This window comes from Gymnoscopelus microlampas (assembly GCF_963454915.1).
Source record: "Gymnoscopelus microlampas genome assembly, chromosome: 12".
Lineage (NCBI taxonomy): Eukaryota > Metazoa > Chordata > Actinopteri > Myctophiformes > Myctophidae > Gymnoscopelus > Gymnoscopelus microlampas.
The window spans coordinates 50,536,253-50,561,460 of record NC_139949.1 but is presented as its reverse complement, the minus strand read 5'-3'; the positions used below and the strand labels follow the sequence as shown (position 1 = coordinate 50,561,460).

The 25,208-nt window shown below is 39.3% G+C and overlaps 3 protein-coding genes across 3 annotated transcripts in view; all 3 read left to right on the top strand.

The window, feature by feature from the left end:
• Positions 1-1,786: 1,786 nt before the first annotated feature.
• LOC311057417 (uncharacterized protein) overlaps positions 1,787-25,208 on the top strand; it is a gene marked incomplete at its 3' end in the record, with an annotated part of 440,186 nt that continues 416,764 nt past the window's right edge. The window contains exons 1-4 of the mRNA XM_084074376.1: positions 1,787-1,876; positions 3,519-3,577; positions 4,550-4,672; positions 6,887-7,058. Coding sequence (XP_083930502.1) covers positions 3,521-3,577; positions 4,550-4,672; positions 6,887-7,058 — 352 coding nt within the window. The 5' untranslated portion in view covers positions 1,787-1,876; positions 3,519-3,520. The remainder of the gene's footprint in view (positions 1,877-3,518; positions 3,578-4,549; positions 4,673-6,886; positions 7,059-25,208) is intronic.
• LOC311057874 (uncharacterized protein) overlaps positions 16,380-25,208 on the top strand; it is a 258,441-nt gene continuing 249,612 nt past the window's right edge. Inside the window, exon 1 of the mRNA XM_084075003.1 lies at positions 16,380-16,517. Within this exon, the coding sequence (XP_083931129.1) occupies positions 16,394-16,517 (124 nt within the window). The 5' untranslated portion in view covers positions 16,380-16,393. The remainder of the gene's footprint in view (positions 16,518-25,208) is intronic.
• On the top strand, positions 16,837-21,912 carry LOC311056753 (uncharacterized protein; the record flags this gene model as incomplete). Its single annotated transcript, XM_084073559.1, has 3 exons — positions 16,837-16,930; positions 20,807-21,088; positions 21,323-21,912. The coding sequence occupies 3 exons, from the start codon at positions 16,837-16,839 to the stop codon at positions 21,910-21,912; spliced, it is 966 nt and encodes a 321-aa protein (XP_083929685.1).

Here is a 25,208-nt window from a genome sequence, read left to right as displayed (position 1 = left end):
CAGTCACATCATCAATACATTTATTTATGTAGCCAATGACAGTTTCTGTGTATTCCTCCAGGTTGGTGACATTGTCATATGTTGCTGCCTCCTTAAAAATGTCCCACTGTGTATCTTCAAAACAGTCCTGCAGTGCTGGAATTGCCTCCTGTGGCCACGTTCTGACCTCTTTAAGTGCTGCTCTGCTTTGTTTCACCCTAGGTCTATATATGGGCGTGAGCATAACAGCTGAGTGATCAGAAGAGCCAATGTTAGGGAGGGGGGCTGCTTTGTAGGCATTTCTGATGTTTGTGTACACATGATCTAATGTGTTTTTACCCCTAGTTGCACAGTCAACATGCTGGTAAAATTTTGGTAACACAGACTTGAGACTTGCCTGGTTGAAATCCCCAGCTACCACGAAAAAGGCGTCGGGAAGTGCCGTCTGCTGCTCGTTGATGTCATTGTAAAGTTGGCTCATAGCTTCCTTCACATTAGCCTCTCTGTTTGAAAGTGGCAACAACGACACAACGCACAGAAGTCACTTCTGGTCAGACGCAGGAGGAGCCAGGCCCGGAGGCAACCCACAGTCAGTGTTGCCAACAGCTCACCTGCTACCCTAAGCCCCCAAGAGACAGTGGGGGCAGTAGCCTGCCACTTGGACACAGGCCGGTGTCTGATCAGCCTCGGTCGAGACGCCTGGAGGAGGATGCTTGTTGCAAGACCCGAAACACCCAGTGACTCAGGAAGCAACGCTGATGATGTGTCCAAGTTTGTGCATCAGTAGATGTTTTGTGAACCTATATAACATTTGTTAATACACCAACAGAGCCATATCTGCAGACAGGACTCATGAAATAGGATGGTGGGTGTGTTTTTATACCCTAGATCTTGACACACAATAATATGAAATCTCATGATTAGTTACACCATTTTTCCCGGAACATTCTGGTACAATAACCAAACTTATACGTAACTATTTGGAACATACATTGCTTTGAAATAACTTGTGATAATCTTACTGTGTCACAGTCTGAATATACCATACAGTCTGCATTTATTATAGACATATATCCATATTATTCATATACTGTAGTTTGAAAATGATATGGGTAATATGTTTAATACAAGGTATGTTTTGCATCCTGTATCATGGTATATGTTAGTTTATGTTGTATCCTGCATTTCTATGAGACGTGATCAGACCTGTGCAGCATCAATGTGCACTGATGAAAGCTGTGATGGATGTAGGGCTGCAACTATCCATGACTTTCTAAACAATTCATCTATAGATTACTTTTCTGATTAATCAAATAATTGAGGAGCTGTTTTTTTCTTCTCAACAAATTGATTGACAACATCAGTCCTATGTCTGTGTTGTGTAAGACATGTGAAAATAGCTGATCTACAAGCTCAAAACGCATCACTCTGTGATGTGTCGAGAGCTTGTAGATCTGCTATTTTCAATATTTTTGGTTTTGATTATTAATTGGTTAATTTATCAAATTAATGATTAAGAATTATTTTTTATAATTTAATTTGCTTAGTTGGATGAAGTGCTTTACTCCTAGATGGATGTTCTCTTGTCTACAGGTCAGGAAGGTCACATAGTACTGTTACTGTATATAAACAATGGACAGTACCCGAGACCAACAGCAGGGGGCAGCAATACACCAACTGGCGTCTAGACAAAGTGTTCGTCAGAAGAAGAACATACCCACAATGCAGTAGTGAAAACAACATGGTGTGTTGACTGACTGTTGTTGACACTTTAAAATACCATAGATTTATATCAAAGTAAAATACAAAGAAAAGTAAAACGTGTCGTTTCTAAACAGTGTCGTCGTTAAGCAGCAGAAGCACGTTTGTTAGCAGCTCATCCACTGAAACACAGCAGGTAAAGATCAACTCATTATGTTGGGTTATAGCTCTGTTCTCTCTAACGCTCTGCCAGGCGCTGCGCTCTGCGCTTGTTCAAGGAATTCCACTGTCCTGTGAGGGCTCCAACAGTAGTGAAAATAAACAAAACCATTTTGCTACACACCTAAACAAAGGCTGTTTTGTGTTGTTGAAGGTCTGTTGTCGGAGGTGGGAGGCCTCTCAGCACCCCACCTTCTCTGTATAATACACGTTTTGGCCAGAAAAGAAAATATTTCACCGGAATGAAAAAATCTGGTCAATAGAAAAATTCCATTGACCAGATCTGTAGAGGGCGCAGTGGAGCAACCAAAATATTTGTTTTCCTTCCGGTGAAATATGTTCTTTTCTGGCCAAAAAGTGTATTATACAGAGTAGGTGGGGTGCTGAGAGGCTTCCCACCTCCGAGAACAGACTTTCAACAACACAAAACAGCCTTTGTTTAGGTGTGTAGCGAAATGGTTTTGTTTATTTTCACTACTATTGGAGCCCTCGCAGGACAGTGGAATTCCTTGTACAAGCGCAGAGCCCAGCGCCTGACAGAGCGTTAGAGAACTCACTGACGTCCTCTGGACCAGAGCTATGTTTCATCTATCACAGACAGGGGTCTTCAACGTTTTCAGGCCAAGGACCCCTTGGCTGAGAGCGAGATAAAGCAGGGACCCCCCATTATATATTGTATAGAATATTTATTTTTGTCATAGATTTCATAGGCAGCTTCATAGACTTGTTTCACAGCACCATCATGTTGGATTCATGTTAATGTGTAGCCATGGTTCACATGACAGTCATGTTTCAGGGCTAGTTAATGTGTATTTCCAGACATGTAACCATGCACTTAAATAATACTTAGTATACCTGACCTTTCTCTCTGTAGTTAACCTGCTCTTTTTCCCTCCTATACTAAACCACTTTGCCAAAAATAGCAGATCTACAAGCGTGTGCTTGTAGATCTGCTATTTTCGGCTAAAGCACTCCTCAGAATAGGGATGCTTGGTTGAAGTGGTTAATGTAAAAATCACACAAAGATTTGGCGGACCACCTGTAGTAACTCTGAGGACCCCCTAGGGGCCCCGGACCCCCTGTTGAAGACCCCTGATGTATCATTTAAAATGAACAATCAATGTTGTGTTTCATCCATTTGTTATATCTTATTATTGACTCCTCATTTAAGATGGAACATCACAAACACTTTACAACGAGTAAATATACTAGCAGCAGCAGTAAGACATGTAGCCCTAGAACAGGGGTCTTCAACAGGGGGTCCGGGACCCCTAGGGGTAGGGGGTCCTCAGAGCTACTATAGGGCGTCCGCCAAATCTTTGTGTGATAGGATTTCTCACGATTTACGCGGCGTCAAACTGCTCTAAACTCCGTCTGTACTCGCCCTATAATTAATTCCTAAGACTTGGAGTCAGCTATTGTCCCCTAGTTTCATATCCATTTGAAAGTTCTGCCAGAAAACGTGTGTTTAGTCAAATATCTCCTCTTTTCCACGAGCTGCACACTGACGACTGTATATCTTTCTGTATATCTTTCTATATCTAAACTTCCTTTGGGAAGTTCAGATATATATCCTCACGATGCTAATGATGCGATGCATGTGTTTTTAATGTTTTTAGTCATGCCATCTGGGCAGATCCGCTCCACGCGTAAACTGTGCTCCTGGATTGTAGAACAGGTGAGTTTTGAGTGATGTTAATAAAACAATGAACAGTAGTAACTTGTCTCAACCAGTGCCACCACCCTGACAATAATGAAAAGAACAAGTGTTTCAGTAAAGATATATATTTTGTTATTTCATGTATAAAATATTAAAATGCATTTCAATGGTCAGGAGTTAAGTACTGTAGGTGTGTTAAATTGTGTAATTCGGTGGTTCTCAAAGTGGGGTCTTTAAGGGGAGTACCAGGGGGTCCCCAGCAAAATGTGTCAATACAGCATCACGATCATTTTAACCACATTATCCATTTATATGTAGGCGATTAAAAAAATAGCAGATATACATGCTCCCAGCGCTCCACTTTGTGCCGCGCTGCGAGCTTGTACATCTACTATTTTCTTTACACAAATCTTTTCTTCTGGGGGCCCTTGGCCACAAAATCTTTTCAGATGGGGGTCCGCAGCCAAATATTTATCAATTTGGGGGTCCTTGGCACAAAAAAGTTTGAGAACCACTAGCGTAATTGAACCGTTTGTATGTCTTCTCTCAGTGTTTCCCCTAGGATGAAGTTGTAGCAGTGTAGCAAAAAAAGGGGGAAGAATTGGTGCTCAAAATGTATTTATTTTTATTATTTATTTTATTTATCTTTTACAGTGGAATCTCTTATCTTATGTCTTTACTATGTGTGACATAATTTTATACACATAATTATTTTCATAGATCTTGAGACTTGAGAATTCATATTCATATTTAAACTAGTTTAAATATGAATTGTCTCAAGATGTATGTGTATTATTTTTATGAAATAGTAAAGACATATAAGATGGAACCATTTTCCATTGTAAAAAATAAATATAAAAGTGATTTACAGAAAACATTAAACTGGTGCTCAAAGTTAAGCTGTGGTGGTGCACCACGGTTAAATGCATAATAGGGGAAACACTGTATCTTTGGTATCGGTGTTGATGGTGGTGATGTTTGTGACTCCAGGTCAACAGTGGGAAGTATCCAGGCCTGGTGTGGGACGATGAGGCCAAGACCATGTTCCGTATCCCATGGAAACACGCTGGCAAGCTGGACTTCCGCAGCGACGAGGACGCAGCCTTCTTCAAGGTACGAATAGGCATTTGGGATCCTTTGGGATTTTAACGATTCACTCTCAACCCATTAAATCCAGGAACGCATCTGTGTCATTTTATTCATATGTTATACCAGAGGTCTTCAACAGGGGGTCCGGGACCCCTAGGGGATCCTCAGAGTTACTACAGGGGGTCCGCCAAATCTTTGTGATTTTTACATTAACCACTTCAACCAAGCATCCCTATTCTGAGGAGAACTTTAGCCAAAAATAGCAGATCTACAAGCACACAACGGCTCGTGCTGCGAGGCGTTGTGCGCTTGTAGATCTGCTATATTCGGCAAAGTGGTTTAGTATAGGGGGGAAAAAGAGCAGGTTAAGTACAGAGTGAAAGGTCAGGTATACTAAGTATTGTTTAAGTGCATGGTTAAATGTCTGGAAATACACATGAACATGAATCCAACATGATAGTGCTGTGAAACAAGTCTATGAAGCTGCCTATGAAATCTATGAAAAAATAAATATTCTATACAATATATAATGGGGGGTCCCTGCTTTATCTCGCTCTCAGCCAAGGGGTCCTTGGCCTGAAAACGTTGAAGACCCCTGCTGTACAGTATTACATACATTGTAATGGTTTTCAAAGTGAGGTACAGGGATCCTCTGGGGTTACTTAAGTTGAGGGGGGTCCCAAATGGACACTTAAAGGTCTGTAACTCTGAGAGTGTACAAATGAAACAGAGGTCCATTTGGTAAATGTGGTTCCATTTGTACACTCTCAGAGTTATGGCGGTCCTTGACATTTTTACGTTTTAGAACCACTGACGCTGTGATAAACCGGTTCTGAAACAGTTCCAATTGTGATGGAAACGATTCCAGTTCCTCAATGTTGGATCCGTTTCCTCTTAGCTAGAAAGAAAGAAAGAAAAATATAGTTTACACTTTACTTAAAGGTTGGGTCTATAAAGCATTCCTGTCAGGTGATGATGGAGTTAATGTCGTTGATTGATATTGGATGCCTTAGATCAGTGGTTCTCAAACTTTTTCATGTCAAGGACCCCCAAATTGACACTTATTACCCCACGGACCCCCATTTGAAAAGATAAGCCAGGGACCCCAATAAGAGAAGGTTTTTATGGCTCTCTAGCGGTGATTCTCAACCGTTTTAATTTCAAGGACCCCCAGTTTGACATGCATTAGGCTACGGACCCCCATTTAATGGCATTTATACCTGTGGGACCCCAATTCATATTGTAAAATCAATGTTAATTTAACTCTGAGAGTGTACAAATGGAACCAAATCGACCCGTTAGGGTCCATTTGGTTCCATTTGTACACACTCAGAGTTACAGACCCATAAGGGTCCATTTGGTTCCTGTCCATCATTTAGCTGGGGACCCCCTGGAACCCCCTCAAGTACCCCTAGGGGTCCCCGGACCCCACTTTGAGAACCAATGCCTTAGATCAGGGGTCTTCAACTTTGCAAAAGCTCTCAGCATGTCTAACATAGGCGTGGCAGGGCATTGAGGGGTGGAGCTTAGCGATCGGTGTATTCAGTAGTAGCCTACTGTATATATTTACTGTAAAGTTTTGTAGGTCAGGTGATGTTACTACATAGAAGGATCAAGTTGTTCTGATGATGGTTCAACACACTGTAAGAATCATGTCACACTAGTGCTGCACAATTAATCGAAAAAGGATTGTGATCTCGATTCAGACACCTATGCAATCTCGATTTTAAATTATGGCGATTTTTTTTTTCAATATTAAAAAGAAAAAAAAGATATATATATATATATTTTTTTGGCTTAATATTTTTATATTTACAAGAGAATCGTGTGAGAATCGTGATCTCAATTCTTATGGAAGAAAATTGTGATTCACATTTGAGCAAGAATCGTGCAGCACTATGTCACACGGACATACACACACTATGGTAAATAAAAACAATTCAAAGAAAATCCACCTGGTGGGTGTGGACTGTTTCTATCCACAAGTTTCCTAGGGTGTTGTGGGCATCACTTCCTGTCGATTTGATCCAATGATATCCAATGAAATCGTCAGGAAGTGACGCCCACAACGCCCTAGGAAACTTGTGCATAGACTGTTCACTGAGAGTCTGCACCCGTCTGTCCTTCTCTTGATCAATTGACAGTAAAGCACGCTTTGCCTGGGACTTATGTCCCATAGTATTTGGAGCCTTTTGAAACATGACTGACCCCCCCCCCCCCTCCTCCTTCCTCCTCCAGGCATGGGCAGAGTACAAGAAAGGTTCTGGTTCTGACACTGCAGCTAACTGGAAGACACGAATGCGTTGTGCCCTTAACAAAAGCAAAGAGTTCAGTGAGGTCTCTGGTCGGTGGCAGCGGGACGTCCCTGAGCCTTACAAGGTGTACCGCCTGGTTCCCCTCAGTGAACAAGGTGAGATCAGGCCCAGGCCTCCTTTTCTTTCGTAGCACTTGGTAAGCCATGTAGAAAGCAAAAAATAAACTAGCTATACATACTTTGTTTTGCAACGAATGTTGTTGATTTAACTAAACTGCTCAAAAAAAGTTCGGAAACTTAACTTCGGTCAATTATTTCTCCCCTTTAATAATACCAATTGGTATTGTATTTTATATCATTTTTATCGTTGATTAGTCACCTTTACAACGAGGTACAGCTTGTATGGATCGGGCATTCGTGGAATGAGCAACACAGCTGAAGGTGTGGGTAGCGCCAAAAAAATTGCCAAAATCACCCAATATGCTTCTGTTGGTAATCGCTCTTGTTTTGAGCAACCTGCCAGCAATAAAAATGATATAAAACACAATACCAATTGGTATTATTAAAGGGGAGATATAATTGACCGAAGTTAAGTTTCCGAACTTTATTGAGCAGTTTATTATCAATGTAATGGTTAATCTCCGTATAAGCAATGAGGTGCAAAGTCGCTTGTACATGAGTAGCCTTGGATCAAGACGGTCATAATGATATGTCTTGGAGTTATTTCAAAATAGTCTTTGAACTTTCACACTTGGGGGTCCGTACATCTACTTAATCGTTCAGGTTTCAAATATAAAATATATTGGAAGGAGAGGGTGGGATCCAGGATGACACCAAGGTTGCGGACTTTGGTGGAGGGGGTGACAATGCAGCCGTCGATATTAAGTTAGGGAAATTGAGAGAGACCTGTTACTGAAACAAATACTCTATACAGCAATGTGTTTATGGAGGAACATCTGAGACGTGAAGGCAATAACTATCAGAATATAGAGCTGTTCAACACTAAAACATCAAATACAAAATTACTTACAGTACATCTTGAATGCCCTCAGCAGAGAGGAACCTTACTAATTTATTGCCTAAATGTCCTTTCCTCAAGCGCCACCCTTAGGCCAAACCTTACACCTGCACACACAATGTCTCAAAATGTAATGGACAGATTGCCATAAAACTTGCTCAGTGCGGTCATGCTGCCTGGAAGATCTTAACAGTTTCAGTATCCCCATGACCTATTTCATAGCGCCACTAGAAGGGCCAGAATAATGAACTTTCACACGGTTGGGGCTGCTCGATTATGGCTAAAATAATCACAATATTTTGGTCAATATAGCGATCATGATTATTTAACATGTATACTGCACTCACTGATTGGAAATATCATGTATTGAACGAAAATATGTTTTTGCTGCTTCATTGTTTGGTCATAGACCACTGTATTTTAATTTCAGATGATTAAACAAATTGTTTTGTGATGCACACACACCACCATAATAAATATAGCACTGCTGTGCCGCTTTAGACTCCACAGGGGCCCTACGCAGGATATGCGCGTGCGTGATTGTTTTCGGGTTTCCCGCGGATAAAGTTACTTTTTTTGTTACTTTATTTCGGTTTTAGTGTGCTACGCAGCCTGCGCTGATGTGAACGCAGTAATGCACGTTATTTTCTGCTGAAGGGAGGGGGCGGAGAGGGGGCCTCTTTGATCGGTGGGTAGGCGGGGCCCCACGCAACCTGCGTAGTGTGCGTGTAGGGAGAAGCGGCCCTGTAGCACTGTGTGTGTTGTTCCTAATCAGACACCTTGAAACCAAAGTGTTTCCAAACAGATGAATTGGATTTGTTGAATCTGTTTAGCCAAAGGCTCTCTTTCCATCATGTTGGCTTTTAGGGAGGCAGTGAAAGGGAACATTGTCTGTGCATTCATTGTTTGGGAGGGTGGGGTGGGATTATAAATGGTGGAAGGGTGGACATATATTGTTGCTTGGTTGCAGAAACATTCAAAACAGAAACAGACTACTTTCACCTTATTCACTTAAGACCATTATTTGCATCAAAAGAGTCCATCGACACATTTGTCCTTATGTAATCTTGGCTTAAGAGTGATTTCTTCCCTAACATATACATCCCATAATATGTGCACCCAGTTGGGTTTAGGCCAATTTCCTTTATCTTCTGCAAATATTATTGTTATTCTTAAGACCACTAGGTCTCCAGTCATAAAAGTCCTTTTTCAATTCCTTCATTTCAGACCAGTGTGTGGAGTCCAGACTGCAGGTGAAGATGAACTCTCCAGACTCAGCCAGGGCCATGTCTATTAAACAGGAGGAACCTGAAGACCATCCACAACTCAGTAAGTTTCATGTGCTGTTCTGTAGGACTGTCACAATATCAAATTTACACTGCAATAACAATGGTGAAACAAAAAAAATACTAACAAAAATGTCTAGACATACAGAGCCACATCATAAATCTGTTTACATAGATTTTAAACTACTTCCTGTTTAAGGTGTCCAAGGTGTCTGATTAGGAACAACACACACAGTGCTAGATTTATTACGGTGGGGTTTAATTACTTCTTCTGTTTAAGAAAGTAGGTAGCTGATATATTGCACTTTTACCTTAGCGCTAGGTATACTCCTAGTTGCTTGTTTCAGAAGAAAATGCACTTAAAGGACAACTTTGGTTTTTTACAACCAAGGTTTATATTTTAGCTTGTAATTAAAGTAAATAAATGATGAGTGTAATTTTTTTTTCATTTACTGCTTTCTATAGTTTTAGCATTTGTTGCGATATTTTTTACAGTGGGCGGGGGCATTCTGTCCGGTGGCTAAATATGCCTTTTTTACACAATAAAAAAGGTCCGGCTGTCTGAGATGGCCAGATGTGAGTTATTGGGGGCTAGAAGAGCTACTGTAAATAATAATAAAGAAAACGCCGGGTTAATGTGTTAAAAAAATACATATTTAGCCACCGGACAGAATGCCCCCGCCCACTGTGAAAACACTGTAAAAAAGATTGTGAAAATTGCTAAAACTATAGAAAGCAGTAAATTTAATTTTTTTAACACTCATCTTTTATTTACTTTAATTACAATCTAAAACATAAACCTTGGTTGTAAAAAACCAAAGTTGTCCTTTAAGACTTCTGGTGATTAGTAGTTTCCTTGCCTACCTATGTTGAATGCACTTATTGTCGCTTTGGATAAAAGCGTCTGCTAAATGACTGTAATGTAAATGTAATGTACTTATAAACTTTTCACCAGAAATATCAAGTTTCATGTCTGGAGGTGGCTCCGTTTCATAACGTCATGCACATAGCGGCATTAGCTGTGATTGGTCTTCTTTGGAAGTGGCAGACTGTAAAGACAGACAAACAGTCAGACAGACAGACAGACAGACCTGTTGTATACGTCTTGGCCTACAGCCTAATTTACTCCCAAATCAGAGCTCACAAGTGAAGCATTATGTTTTAATATTGTTTAATAATTTTAGGACTCAAATTTAACATTTGCTTTAACACCATTATTTGTTTGTCGAGTAAAGTAACTAAATATATCAATTCAGATTACTTTTTAGAATATGTATTTAGCTGAAATCTTGCTAAAACTAGAAGCCTGAATTTGTTCAGGCTGTCAGTTTCCAGAAACACCTGTAATAACCTTTAGTTAGTAACTGGTCAATCTAAGTGGGTATTATCTAATTTTCTACATAGAACATGGACACAGGAAGAATAGTTTTACATTTTAGAAATCCATTGTTCAATATCATGTTATTTTTCTACTCTTAGACATCATGCACATGGTTGTGTGTAAAGAGGAGGATTCTCCTGAACAGGAGAGGAGCCCCAGTCTGCTACAGGAGGAACCAGAGCCTCCACACATTAAAGAGGAACAGGTGAAGCTACTTCAAAGACCAGAGGAGCCTGTTGGGTCAATGTTGACATTACTAGCAGTGAAAAGTGATGATGAAGACATCTCTTCACACTGCTATGAAATTGAAGTTGAACTTGAATCTGACACTGAAGTCACTGAAGACAGTGATTATTGGGGGGAGACAAGTGGAGGTGTCCACACTGGAGAAAAACCTTTCCAGTGTAAACTGTGTAACAAGCGTTTCAGAAGTTCATATTGGCTCAAGAGACACCAGGTGATCCATAATGGAGAAAAACCTTTCAACTGTAATCATTGTAACAAGAGTTTCATTAAGTCATCTTACCTGAAAAGTCACGAGCGTATTCACACTGGAGAAAGACCTTTCCACTGTGAACATTGTGACAAGCGTTTCACTTTGTTAGGTTCACTGAAGACACACCAGCGTTTCCACACAGGAGAAAAACCTTACCACTGTAAACATTGTGACAGGAGTTTCAGTCGGTCATTTGACCTGAGGACACACCAGCATTTCCACAGTGGGGTAAAACCTTTCCACTGTGAACATTGCGGCAAGAGTTTTACTCAGTCATCCACCCTGAAGGCACACAAGCGTATCCACACAGGAGAAAAACCTTTCCACTGTGAACATTGTGGCAAGAGTTTTACTCAGTCATCTGAAATGAAGAAACACCTGAATATCCACCCTGGGGAAAAACCTTTCCACTGTAAACATTGTATGAAGAGTTTCATTCAGTCATCTGACCTGAAAAGGCACCAGCGTATTCACACTGGAGAAAGACCTTTCCACTGTGAACATTGTGACAAGCGTTTCACTGAGTTAGGTTCACTGAAGACACACAAGCGTATCCACACAGGAGAAAAACCTTTCCACTGTAAACATTGTGACAAGAGTTTCAGTCGGTCAGGTGACCTAAAGAAACACGAGCGTATCCACACTGGAGAAAAACCTTTCCGCTGTAAACATTGTGACAAGAGTTTCAGTCGTTCAAATGACCTGAAAAGGCACCAGCGCATTCACACTGGAGAAAGACCTTTCCACTGTGAACATTGTGACAAGGGTTTCATTTGGTCAAGTTCACTGAAGGCACACCAGTGTATCCACACAGGATAAAAACCTTACCACTGTAAATATTGTGACAAGAGTTTCAGTTAAGTGCTCTGAAAAGACATCAAGGCATTCACACCAAAGGAGGGAAGAAAGAAAACATATTCCAATATAAATCACCTCACGAGGAGGATCAAATTAAATAGCTGTATGTTGTCAGGGAGTAGGATAGAGAGGCACAAATATCATGTATATTTATACTGCTACTGTCAACAGAAGTTTCCATTAGGACTTCATTAGGAGTCATTCCCCAGCTCTTTTGTTTTGTATCAGTTTATGATGGTAACTTTCTTTCTTTTTTACCTAGAGGTATTGCAAATTATTTTGGTATTAAAGGAGGAGTTCACTCAAAAAATGACTTATTTTCTATCAATTGCACACCCTATGAAGCCTTGAATCCATGGATTATTTTTTGTCTTTGTCGCATTCCTAAGCTAATAATTTGATTCCCGTCTCCTACCGGCTAATGTATCCGGTAGGAGACACAAGTAGATTATTTGTGTCTCCTACCGGAAATACACACGGTCATCAAATTATTGTCTTAGGAATGCCACAAAAACAAAAATAAATCCATGAAATCAAGGCTTCATGGGGTGTGTAATTGATAGAAAATAAGTCATTTTTTGGGTGAACTCCTCCTTTAATTTATACTATAAATAATCATGTAAACCATATCAATTGTAGGTAGAACTGATTTACTAGAATGTTGTAGTTTTTATATTATGATTTAATGTCATTTTTCTGTGTTCTATTACATGCCATGAATGGGACACTATTTCAATTATTTGACTTATTGAATATCAGTTAACTGAGGGAAAGATATTTTGCATGCAGTGTTTTATGAATTATGGCAGTAATTGTTACAATTAATGGGATGGCTATGTTAATTATTTAGTCGGATTACATTATTACATTGTGATGTGACAGCAAATTAAAACATATGGAAAACACTATAGTGCATGCACACAGAAGATGTTTCATTATTATGCTATATGGTTAATGGATTATTATCAGGAAGGTGAAACGCTATGATTGCCAAATATTACAACATTTTGGATGTGTGGAAGATTTTAGTCCACCCTGGAGAAAAACTTTTCCACTGTAGACATTATGACGAGATTCAGTGGGTTAGGCAATCTAAAGACACCTGAGCTTATCCTTACTGGAGAAAAATATCCATTGTAAACATTTTGTCAAGAGTTTCAGTTAGTCAGGAGGTCAGCTGAAGAGACACCAGTATGTCCACAATGGAGAAAAATCATTCCACTCAAAATACTGTGGGTGCCTCGGGGCTAAAGCACCCAGGGGAAATTAATAGCACCCATAACAAACTCATCTAAAAAAAAGACAAAGAAAAAACCTCAGACATCTTCACATCTTCAATTTGCGCGCATGCGTTGTGCACGTTGTGTTGCGCACCCAATAGCGCGGACATAAATCGGCGCCCCTGATTCCACTGTTAACATTGTGGCAAGAGTTTTGATGGTTTTGAGGTTACCTTAAGTTACACCAGTGTATCCACCCTGGAGAAAAACATCTTTCCACTGTAAACAATGTGACAAGAATTGTATTCAGTCAACTGACCTAAAGAGACAACAGCTTGTCCACACTGGAGAAAACTCTTCTCTTGTCACAATGTTAACAGTTTGGCAAGAGTTTCAGTCAGTAAAGATCTCTGAAAAGACATCAGTGCATTCACACCAAGGGGGAAAAAACAACAAGGTTCTACTATAAATTACCTTCCCTGGGGGGATCAAATTAAACAGCTGTATGTTGTCAGGGGGTTGGATTGACATTTAAAAATATAATGGATATTTATACTGCTCTTGTCAACAGAGGTTTTCATTAGGACTCATCTTTAGGATACATTCCCAAGCTTTTTTATTTTCTTTTAAAAAATTACAACAATCAGAAGTGTTATCGGTAACATTATTATTTTTAGGACAATATATATTTTTTGCACAATAGTGTGGTGTTATTCATTTTTTATATTTAAATGACCACGTAAACCATATCAATTGTATAAGCTAGAACTGTTTTACCAGACTTTTTTTTAGGTTTTAAAGTTTTAAAAGTTAAATATCAGTTAACTGAGGGAAAATACTGTGCATATCATTTTTTAAAGAATCATGACAGTAATTGTTACAATTAATGGGAGGGCTATGATCATTATTAAGTTGTATAACATTTATATTGTGATGTGATAGCAAACTAGAAAAACTGCTCCTCGGAGCACAAGTCTCCACCAGGTCAGGTAGGTTATTATGGCCTCCTGGTGGCGCTATAATAGGCCAATGTGAAAAGGGTGCCTTTTCTTCTTAGGCCTTTCACAGCAATCGGACACTGCATTCATGATGTGAGGCATTTTGTTTTAAAAATGGGGTTTGCTAAATTAGACCTGCTGGTGGCGCTATAACAGGCCAATGTGAATAGGGAGGCATTTCTTCTTCGGCCTAGTGGGCCTATAAATCTGTGTTATAGGTAAAAACGTGAATCGGCCTGTTATAGCGCCACCATGAGGCTGACTGGAAAGTTTTCAAGTGGCATTTCTTCCTGGGCCAAGTGGGAATCTACGTGGAAAAGTTCACAGAAATCGCATGCTGCGTTCATGATTTGAGGCATTTTGTTCAAGACGAACCAATCCTGCAAACTTTGGAAGCCAATCATAGCCAATCAGGATGGAATATAGTAAATCGGACAGATCCGTGTTGATCACATGACTATGATGATGTTGATGCCTGTGTTGTTTAGACAAAATCTGTAGGAGTAATATCCAAATGTGTTTTGCAAAAGTCGGCCTCATGGTGGCGCTATGACAGGCAGAGGTTCTGCTGTGGCATCCAGGGAGTGTGCGCTGTTTCACAGCGACCGCCCCAACAGTGGCGGAGATTAGCTGGTCGCAGACAGACGGACGGACGGACAGACAGGGGGAAAACGTACTCTCTCGCCATGCCTTTTGGACTGGTGGAGACAATTAAAGCCTATGGAAAGCATGCATGAAACACACATGCAATATGTTTCATTATTATGAATTGTTTAATGAATTGTTATCAGGACAGTGAAACATAAGCTATGATCTCTTAACATTACTTTATTTTGGATGTGTGGAAGAATTTAGTCTGGAGGCAGGAATCAGAATACTCAACTTTATTGTCACATCACATGATTACAGTCACAGTTATCTGCAGTTACAGGAAGACTTAAAATAAAGAAATAATATAGACGAAACAAACAAGTAAAAAAATAGATTTAAAAAACTGGTACGGTATATGCATCTTCAGAAGTATATAAATTATGTAGGTTATATACAGTACATTTGACATACAGCCAACAACAACAGCCATTTGCAGACCGAACTGACAAAATAGGATTGTGGGTCTTGTTTTATACCTTCTTATGGCCCTAAGTCTTGGTGTACAATATTATGAAATCTAATGATTACACCATTTTAGGTCAGCCTGCCCCAGTGAAATTCATCCATTACAATAAATCTATCTATACAGAACTGTCTGTTTCCCAGAACCTTCTGGTACAATAAACAAAACTCTGAACTGTATGTAAACAGTTCTGTTGAAAACAATGTTTCATGTAAACCAGCATTTGTGGGGTTAACAATCTGAGGGAACTCAAGAGTAGTGTGTGTTGCAACACGGATGAGAGAGAGGGACTGACACGTATCCGGTGTTCGTCCCTTTCTGGTCCGGGTCGTCCGTTGTGAACGAGAGAGCCAAACAAACAGCAGAGAGTGAACCACGTGATACAGAGAAAGTTTGTTATATTATAAGTTTACAGTGAACAAACCTTTGTGTAACTTGTGTCTGAGATTGTCTTTGTACCACAGTCTGTGTAAAGTTATGAAAACAGGAGGAATTTACACACGACGTTCAAAGACTGTTTGTTTTGTGGACTAATGCTAACGCTAATGCTAAGCTAAGGTATAGCTTTCAGCAACCTGCTGCTAAACCTGACCCTGTGACGTCACGTTAACCTGCTGGTAAACCTGACCCTGTGACGTCACGTTAACCTGCTGCTAAACCTGACCCTGTGACGGTTGGAGAACTGAGGGACGTCCAGGAACGTTAACTAAGGAACCACACTTTGATCTGACTATTAATCAGTATCGTTCTCTTTAGCTCATCAGTACGGTTTATGAGGTATTCAGTGTTGAACTGATCACTCTCAGCGCGGCTTTTGTAAAACTCAGGAATACTTTTGTCTCTGACCTTCAAGTCTTGTAGTGTGACAGTGTGTCAGACTTTAATCTTTTAAGTATTGTAGTGTAAAAAAAAAAAAGAAAAGTAAAGAAACCACATTTACTGTAAAACAGATTGTAATTTATCTGAGGCATTTTATGTCTCTCTGATAGTGGAGTAAAGCTTTTACACCATAGCTCAGCACTCTGCAATAGTTTAATTTGATGAAATGTGAGGTTGATGAATGATAAGTAAATGTTTTATTCTATTGGTGATTTCCACAGAGAATCACAGGGAGAGATCTATGCTATCAAGAGAGATGGCCTCCAAAAGATCATTAACATGGTCAGAGGAACAGCGACAGATTGACCAGAGACATGGACTGTTTGATGCAATGCTGCAACCTGTAGTAAAGTTGTACAGGATAGGTATGTACTGTTTTATTTACAACCTGTAGTAAAGTTGTACAGGATAGGTATGTAGTGTTTTATTTACAGGTATTTAAACTTCCATGAACAAAGACATAACTTGTCTCTTTTCCTCTGTTATTATTTTAGAACGAAGAAAGTGAAGTTACAGCTAAATAATGAAGAGTTTTATTGATTGATTGATTACTTTATTAACAAGATTGTTACTACAGTACATGTAGTACAGTCAGAAGTTATTAAAGTCCTTCATGTACTGTCAAAAGCAATAAATACACATTTTTTAAAAAAGTAGTTCAATTGCTCCATTTCAGACCAGTGTATGGAGTCCAGACTGCAGGTGAAGATGAACTCTCCAGACTCAGCCAGGGACATTTCTATTAAACAGGAGGAACCTGAAGACCATCCACACCTCAGTACGTATTGTCACTATACGATAATCTTGGCGAAAAATTATAATATATTCATAGCCATCATATATCACTCAATATTCCTTTTTAACATGTTTTATTATCATTACAATATCCAAAAGCACGTCCTCTTTTTCACAAATGCAATACTAAAGAAAAACTGCACCAAATTGTACATTTTTCTACAGAGTGGCCGTAGACCAAAGCATCTAGAACATGGTTTGTCTGTCACACAGCTCAAGCTGCTAAGTTAGTCCCCCCAGGAAAGCGCAGAGAAAAAGATCTAGATTCCACGGAGAGCAAGTCTTGATTCCGTAGAGAGCAATTCTTGATCTCCACAGCACTCTCACTCTCTCCCCCTCTCTCTCTTTCTCTACGTGCCTGTGTGTGTGTGTGTGTGTGTGAGAGGAGGGGGAGGAGGGGGGAGTTTAGCAGCAGCTCGCACTGCCCTGAGACAGAGAGAGAATACTTCTCCGCGATCGCGGAATCGAAAAAAAATAGTGGGTACTAACCAATTTTAACATATTATATTAAGCACTTGTCAAGTAGTCTGTCAAACATCTTTGATTCATTAGCTTCTGCTAGATACTAGAGGGCAGCGCTACTCTGTTGAATCTGAACAAAGAGGATGGCAAAATGGTGCGTTATTAATTATGTTATAAACAGTACATTAAAGGTTTCCAAAATAATTTGAGGTGAGAAATAGACAATGCAGTAACATACACTTGATTTAGCTCTGCCTTGTTAGTGTGAGACGCAATGTGTCTAGATTACATACTCTGTGTGATTGTTTGAAACCTCTTGTGTGTGTGTGTGTGTGTGTGTGTGTGTGTGTGTGTGTGTGTGTGTGTGTGTGTGTGTGTGTGTGTGTGTGTGTGTGTGTGTGTGTGTGTACACACCATAGACTGTAAAAAAGAATGGACAAAGCTACGTCAGTGGTTTCTACAGACTGTAAATGAAGCCGATTGTTCAGGAATTTCAAAACCGCCATCTTTCTATATCGCGTCATATCCTGCGCAATGCAAGTAGACCAATATTGGTTGGGTAGCTAGTCAATCAAGAGCGGGGCCGGGGAATTAATGCTATTGGTTGTTTAGCTTGTCAATCAAATCATCTCGCCCCTCCTAGAGCATACCCTACTTTATCGTCAATTTTAAAATAAATGGGACCATAATTTACCAAAACGCATGTCATGAAGATTGAAAGAAGACTTTAAACTAGCGACTGGAAGCATATAGTATTTATGAAAATGTTTGGTAAAAATCAAGTCTAAAGTTTGTCAAAAACCCATCCACTTGCATTGAGAGAAATTCTTTCTGACACCAGCAGGGGTATAACAGCAAATCTACAGGCCATTCATATGAACTGTCACTTGAACTCACTTCCTATATAGACTCAATTTCAAACGCCAATGTTGGGCCCTTGGTGTGTATGTACTATAAGAATATTGTGTAACTGGAGTGTTCACCTGATAAAGGAAAACAACAAACAGATTTAAGAGGGAACAATTTCTAACAGAGAGAGATGTACATTATAATCATAATATATCCACATAATATTCAATAATGCTAAACAATATTTTTATGCTGGGCAACTTGATGTGAAAAAGGTTATTATTCATAATCGAAGTGCTCTGTGAAAAAAGTAACTTGCCCAGTTGACAAGTGATTTAGTTACTCCTTCTCTATTCTCTGTTATTTGTTGAAGTTGATTATAAGAGGACGTTCTGTTCTTAATTAATCCTAATCTCCTCTGGGATTTTAATTGTTTCTTTCCAGACTCTGGAGTCCAGACTGCAGGTGCAGATGAACTCTCCAGACCCAGCCAGACCCGTTTCAGTGAAACGGGAGGAACCTGAAGGCCAGCCAGACTTCAGTAAGTCTCTCTCTTTTCCAGCTTCATTTGTCTTTAATTGTCATATACAGTTGCTAGCTGATTTTTCAGTCTTCACACAGGGTTGGTGCTGCTCGATTATGGCAAAAAATAACCCCATTACTTTGGTCAATATAGAGATAATCATTATTTAACATGATTAGTCATTGTCTGGAGAATTGGAGAAAAATATAGTGTGTGAAACTCGGGTGCAAAGATGTTATGAAATATTGTTTCATAATTTAATGATTTCAAATTTGCCGTAACAACATTCACTTGTTTAGTAAAGTAACTAATATTTAACCCATTTAGACCTGGAACGCATCTGTGTCACTTTAGGTTTCTTTGGCTATTCAAAAATAGCAGATATACAAGCTCATAGCGCGGCACCAAGTGCCGCGCTATGAGCTTGTAGATCTGCTATTTTTGAAAAATCTTGGAAAAAAATGTTTTTAGATTTAAAAAAAAAAACTGATTTAGAAAACATTTAAAGAATCGCCTCAGGTTTTAAATGGTTGAATTAAAATTACATTTCAAATTATTTATTTTGCTAAACCTTGCTAAAACATGATTTTTCGGAATTTCCTTTTTCAGAAACACCTGTAGTAACCTGTAGTTAGTAAATGTTTGGTCAATCAAAGTAGCTGAAATGTTTTCAGTGTTATCCTTTAAACCATTTCTATAACTCTGACACATCAAAGGTCCATATTACTATCCTATAGTAATCATTCTTGGTGATGAGGTTGGCGTATAAGGATGCTTGGCTGCAGAAACGTTAAAAACAGATGGGCTACTTTCAACTTATTATCTTTACTTTAAATCATTATTATTATTCATCACTAATATACTGTATAAACCTCGTAATCTTTGCACCCGAGATTCATATGTTGGAGAGTTGATCTTAGGCCATATTGCCTTTACCTTCTGCAAATATTATTGCTATTTTTGACACCACTGGGTCTCCAGTTATAAACTTATTCAATTGCTTCATTTCAGACCAGTGTGTGGAGTCCAGACTGCAGGTGAAGATGAACTCTCCAGACTCAGCCAGGGTCATTTCTATTAAACAGGAGGAACCTGAAGACCATCCAGTCCTCAGTAAGTTTCATGTGCTCTCTCTTTCTTTTGTTTTCTTGTTTCTTCTTCTTTTATTTCTGTTCTGTTGTAGGGCTGCCACAATGTCTCATGGTCACCATATGATAATCATTGCACAAAACGTCTTGACAATGATAATATCCCAAATGTATAGCCATCATTACGATACCTCTAGAAAAATATGTATAATATCTTCAACATCCAAAAGCACATCCTCTTATGTGTGAATCCATGTAAAAAACTGAAAAGAGAAAAAAAGGCAGCATATAACTTTAGAGCTTTGACAGGCTTTTTCTCTGCTTCTTAATTTAAGGTTCAACCACTTGAACTCTAGCATCTCTTTTCTGGGTGGAACAATAGAGACGAACACATTCAAAGACTCACAGAACCATTTCTATATTTTAAACTATGACCCAACTTCATGGGTGGAGAAGTTTCTGTTTCATGATGTCATGCCGGTAAAGGCATGAGCTGTGATTGGTCTACCTTTGAGGGGAAATACATACATTACATACTGTACGTACAGGTGAACCCTGTTCTATACGGCTTGACCTACAGCCTAATTTACCCAAATCAGAGCTGACGTGTGAAGTTTTATGGTTTAATATTGTTTCATAATGTAATGATTCAAATTAGCTGTAACATCATTCACTTGTTTGGTAAAATAACTAATATTTAAATTAATATTACATTTAAATGTATTTATTTTGAATAAACCTTACACCTTGCTAAAACTTAAAACATGATTTTTCGGAATGTCCGTTTTCAGAAACACCTCATGTAGTTAGTAAATGTTTGGTCAATCAAAGTTGCTGTAGCTCAACTTGTACAGGGAACATGGTTGATAGAAAAATATATGTACGTTTTAGGAATCTAGTATTCACTAATACTATCATGTTATTTTTCTGCTCCTAGACATCCTGCACATGGTTGTGTGTAAAGAGGAGGATTCCCCTGAACAGGAGAGGAGCCCCAGTCTGCTCCAGGAGGAACCAGAGCCTCCTCACATTAAAGAGGAACAGGAGGAGATACTTCAAAAACCAGAGGAGCCTGATGGGTCAATGTTGACATTACTAGCAGTGAAAAGTGAAGGTGATGATGAAGACATCTCTTCACACTGTTCTGAAGTTGCCATTGAGCTTGATTCTGACACTGAAGTCACTGAAGACAGTGATGATTGGGAGGAGACCAGTGGAGGTTAGTCAGTGTTAAACACAGGGACAGGACTTGCATGTGTGGGGAAACTGGGAGTTGGAATAAAAGAGGTTCATGAAAAATACAATTAATTCAGAAATATTAACAGGGAAGCCGTAATGCTCCTAAACAACGGCTTTCAAGTTGTATTTGTACTCACCATTTTTAACCAGCCTCTCCCCTTCTATCTTCCTCTCTCTCTCGCCCCTCTGCCCCCCCCCCCCCCCCCTCTCTCAGGAGTGAGGTCCCAGTCTTCCCAGACTCAGTTCTTCTCCTGTTCTGAGTGTTCATACTCCTTCACATCTCAGATCTTCCTCCATAAACACATCAGGAGTAAACACAACGACCTCTACCGCCAAATGCTGAGGAATGGACAGATCACCTCATCAGCCTGTCAGCAAATCAACAGCTCTACAACCAGCCCGAGACAAGGAGATAAACCTTATCACTGTAAATATTGTAACAAGTGTTTCACTGAGTCAGGGTCCCTGAAGGTACACAAGTGTGTCCACACAGGAGAAAAACCTTTTCACTGTAAACATTGTGACAAGAGTTTCAGTCGGTCAACTTACCTGAAGATACACCTGTATGTCCACACTGGAGAAACACCTTTCCACTGTAAACATTGTGACAAGAGTTTAAAGGATCCAAGTAACCTGAAGAGGCACCAGCGTGCCCACACGGGAGAAAAACCTTTCCACTGTAAACATTGTGCCAAGAGTTTCATTCATTCAAGTTCCCTGAAGAAACACCTGCTTGCCCACACCGGAGAGAAATGCTCTACTAAAAACATTGTGAACAGAGTTACAGTAAATCAGGCGACCTGAAGAGACATCAGAGTATCCACATTGTAGAAAACTCTTTTCACAATGTTAACAGTTTGACAAGAGTTTCAGTCAGTTAAGTGCTCTGAAAAGAGTGCATTCACAACAAGGGTGGAAAAAACTTTCCTCTATGAATTAACTCACTGCGATGATCAAATTAAACAGGATTAAGAGCGTCTGCTAAATGCCTAAATTTTAAATTGTGTCCGGTAGATCGTAAATTGTCTTTCGGAGACATTTCCCAGCTGTTTTTTTTTTCTTAGAAAGAGAACTTGTCGTCACACCATTGAAAGTAATAGCTGAAAACTTCCCAAGATGGCGCCACCTGTCCATTGAACTCCATTGAATGGTTCCTCAAGCTATATAATTGACCATTTCTATTAGATAGATAACCATATCTATTGTATAAGGTAGAACTATTTTTCGAGTTCTTAGTTTTTATAATGATAATTTAATGTCATTTTGGTGTATTCTATTACATGCCCAATTAATGGGGTATTATTTTACTTATTTTATGTATTAAATATCAGTTAACTGAGGGAAAACTACTTTGCATGCATTTTTTAATTAATTTTGCCAGCATTTATTACACTTAATGGAATGGCTATGATCATTATTAAGTCGTATTACATTATTAGGTTGTGATAGAAAATTAAAGCCTATGTGAAAGACTATAGCACGTGCACACAGGCACACGTACATATGCAAGATGTTTCATTATTATGCTATATCAGGTAGGTGAAACATAAGCTATGATCTATTTTTATTATTACTAACTTTTCGATGTGTGGAAGAATTTAGTCTGGAGGGAGGAATCAGAAGACTGAACTTCAGTGTGGGGCGGCCATAGCTGAGTGGTTAGTGAGCCCGCCTAGGGAGCCAGAGGTCCTGGTTGCCCCAGGTTCGATTCCAGGCCAGGTCAGCATATGTGTCGATGAAATGAAATTTGTCCCTGAGCAAGACTCTTAACCCCTAATTGCTCACAGGTTCTCATTGGAAACAAGACCGCAAGGACTTTCATGAACGACCTGTTAAAAGGAATTATCCTTTATCCTAGTGTCACATCACATGATTACAGATGTAAAAGAGTGGGTGATATTTAGTTGAACAAGCTCTCAACATCTGCAGTTACAAGAAAGAAGAGCTAAATGTAGAAGGGATATAGACGAAAGGATCACAGAACAAGTAAACGGGTATATCCATCTTCAGAAGTATATCATTATACAGTACTTTTGCTAATAATATACAGAGCCATGTCTACAGACAGAACAGTATACAAATATTGGCGCACAAAATTATGGAATGAATCTCATAATTCGTTTTTTGGTCATCCATTACATACAATCTATCTAACAGAACTGTTTCCAAGAACAGATGGTACAATAGGGCATAGCAGTTGCGGCCATTTTGTGGTGCCACAAATCGAAAGCCCATTCATTATTCCCATAGAGATTTACGAAAATATTTATATGAATTATTTCAAGCCTGGAACCAAGCGGTCCAGGCTCCTACTTCACCTTCACCACCTTCACCTGCTGCTAAACCTGACCCTGTGGCGGTTGGAGAACCGAGGGACGTCCAGGAACGTTAAAAGTAGGGTAAGTGATTTGCAATTATTCAAAAAATAATTTCAGAATGGGTCTATGTTCTGATAGTGCTCGTTACTATAGAGTGTCCTGTCCATATAAGGAGTCTCCTATGTCTCTCCAGCTCTTTATTAAACAGAAAATGCATTTTCAGTTCTCTCTCCTGATTGGCTTAAAATGTGTCACCTACCTGAAAATGTACTATATTGTGTTTACTAAAGAGCTGGAGAGACCCCTGTGACCGAACAAACGCTCTGTAGCAATGATTACTATCAGAATATAGTACTTGAACCTTTAAAAAAATATATATATCACTTTAACCCTACCTTTAACTAAGGAACCACACTTTGATTTGACTCACCCAGGAGCGAAGTGGACGTTGAGGTTTTGGGACACAACGTACACAAGTACCTAGGGGGGTGTGTGTGCGCGTGTGTGTGAAACTTTATTTGTATAGCACCTTTCATGACATGAAATGCAGCTCAAAGTGCTTTACAGAGCAAGAATGCAATTACAGTTACAACTAATTTAACAATAAAGTAAAAAAGAAAAGCCGAAGCATAAAACAACATTAAACAAATCGCAAAAGGCAGTGAGTTTAACACACATTAAACTAACTTAATGTTATTTGTGAACTTCTTTGAACACAGTTGTACATTAAAGGCACACTCTGAATCACTCACAAATGGCCGTAGTTGACTCAACATACCACAAGTGGGCACTAAACTACAATAACCTTCCGCACCACCCCGGCCCCAGTGCAACCGCTCTGGCTGCTCTGTCTATGGCTGTCGGATCTGATCATTATTCTACTGTTGTAAAATAGCAACAGTGAAATGAATGGATTATAAATATCACTGTGTGCATTTGGTTTGTGACCTATGACCTTTGTGTTTGACCTCAGTGTGGATCCATCGTTGAGGGAGTGGATCAGGATCCTGATGCAGAGAACTCCACCTTCTATAGACCATGCACACCCTGGTTGAATGCCACCAGAGGGTAAGAATTTAACCCTGACACCACAAGAACATACCCTGACACCACTCATATAACACCACACCCTGCCAGAATGTTACCAGAGGACAGTGGTGTAAAGTAACTAAGAACATTTTACTCAAGCACTACTTAAGTACAATTTTGAGGTAGTTTGTACTCTACTGGAGTATATCCAATTTTCAGTACTTTTGTTTCTACTCCACTACATCTCAGAGGCAAATATTGTACTTTTACTCCACTACAACTCTTTGAAAACTTTAGTTACTTTGTAGATTTGGATCATTATTACAAAACATGCATTAACCACTTCAGCCCTATATACATTTTGGCCATTTGAAAATAGCAGATCTACAAGCTCACAATGCGTTGTGATGCGACGCATTGTGAGCTTGTAGATCTATTTTCAAAAGATTTGTATACATTTTAAAACTTGTGAAATGGGACATTCTGCATAATGAGTACTTTCTACTTTTGGTACTTAAATACAATTTTATACCAATACGTATGTACTTTTACTCAAGTAAATATTACATTCCGTACTATTACTTGTAACAGAGTATTTGCAGTATTGATACTTTTACATAAATAAAAAATGTGAGTACTGCCAGAGGGTAAGAATGTAACCCTAACACCACAGTGTTACCAGAGTGTTATCAAAGGACAAGACAACACCAAACGACACTATTTGAGATTAAAAACAGGTTCTATACACTCATA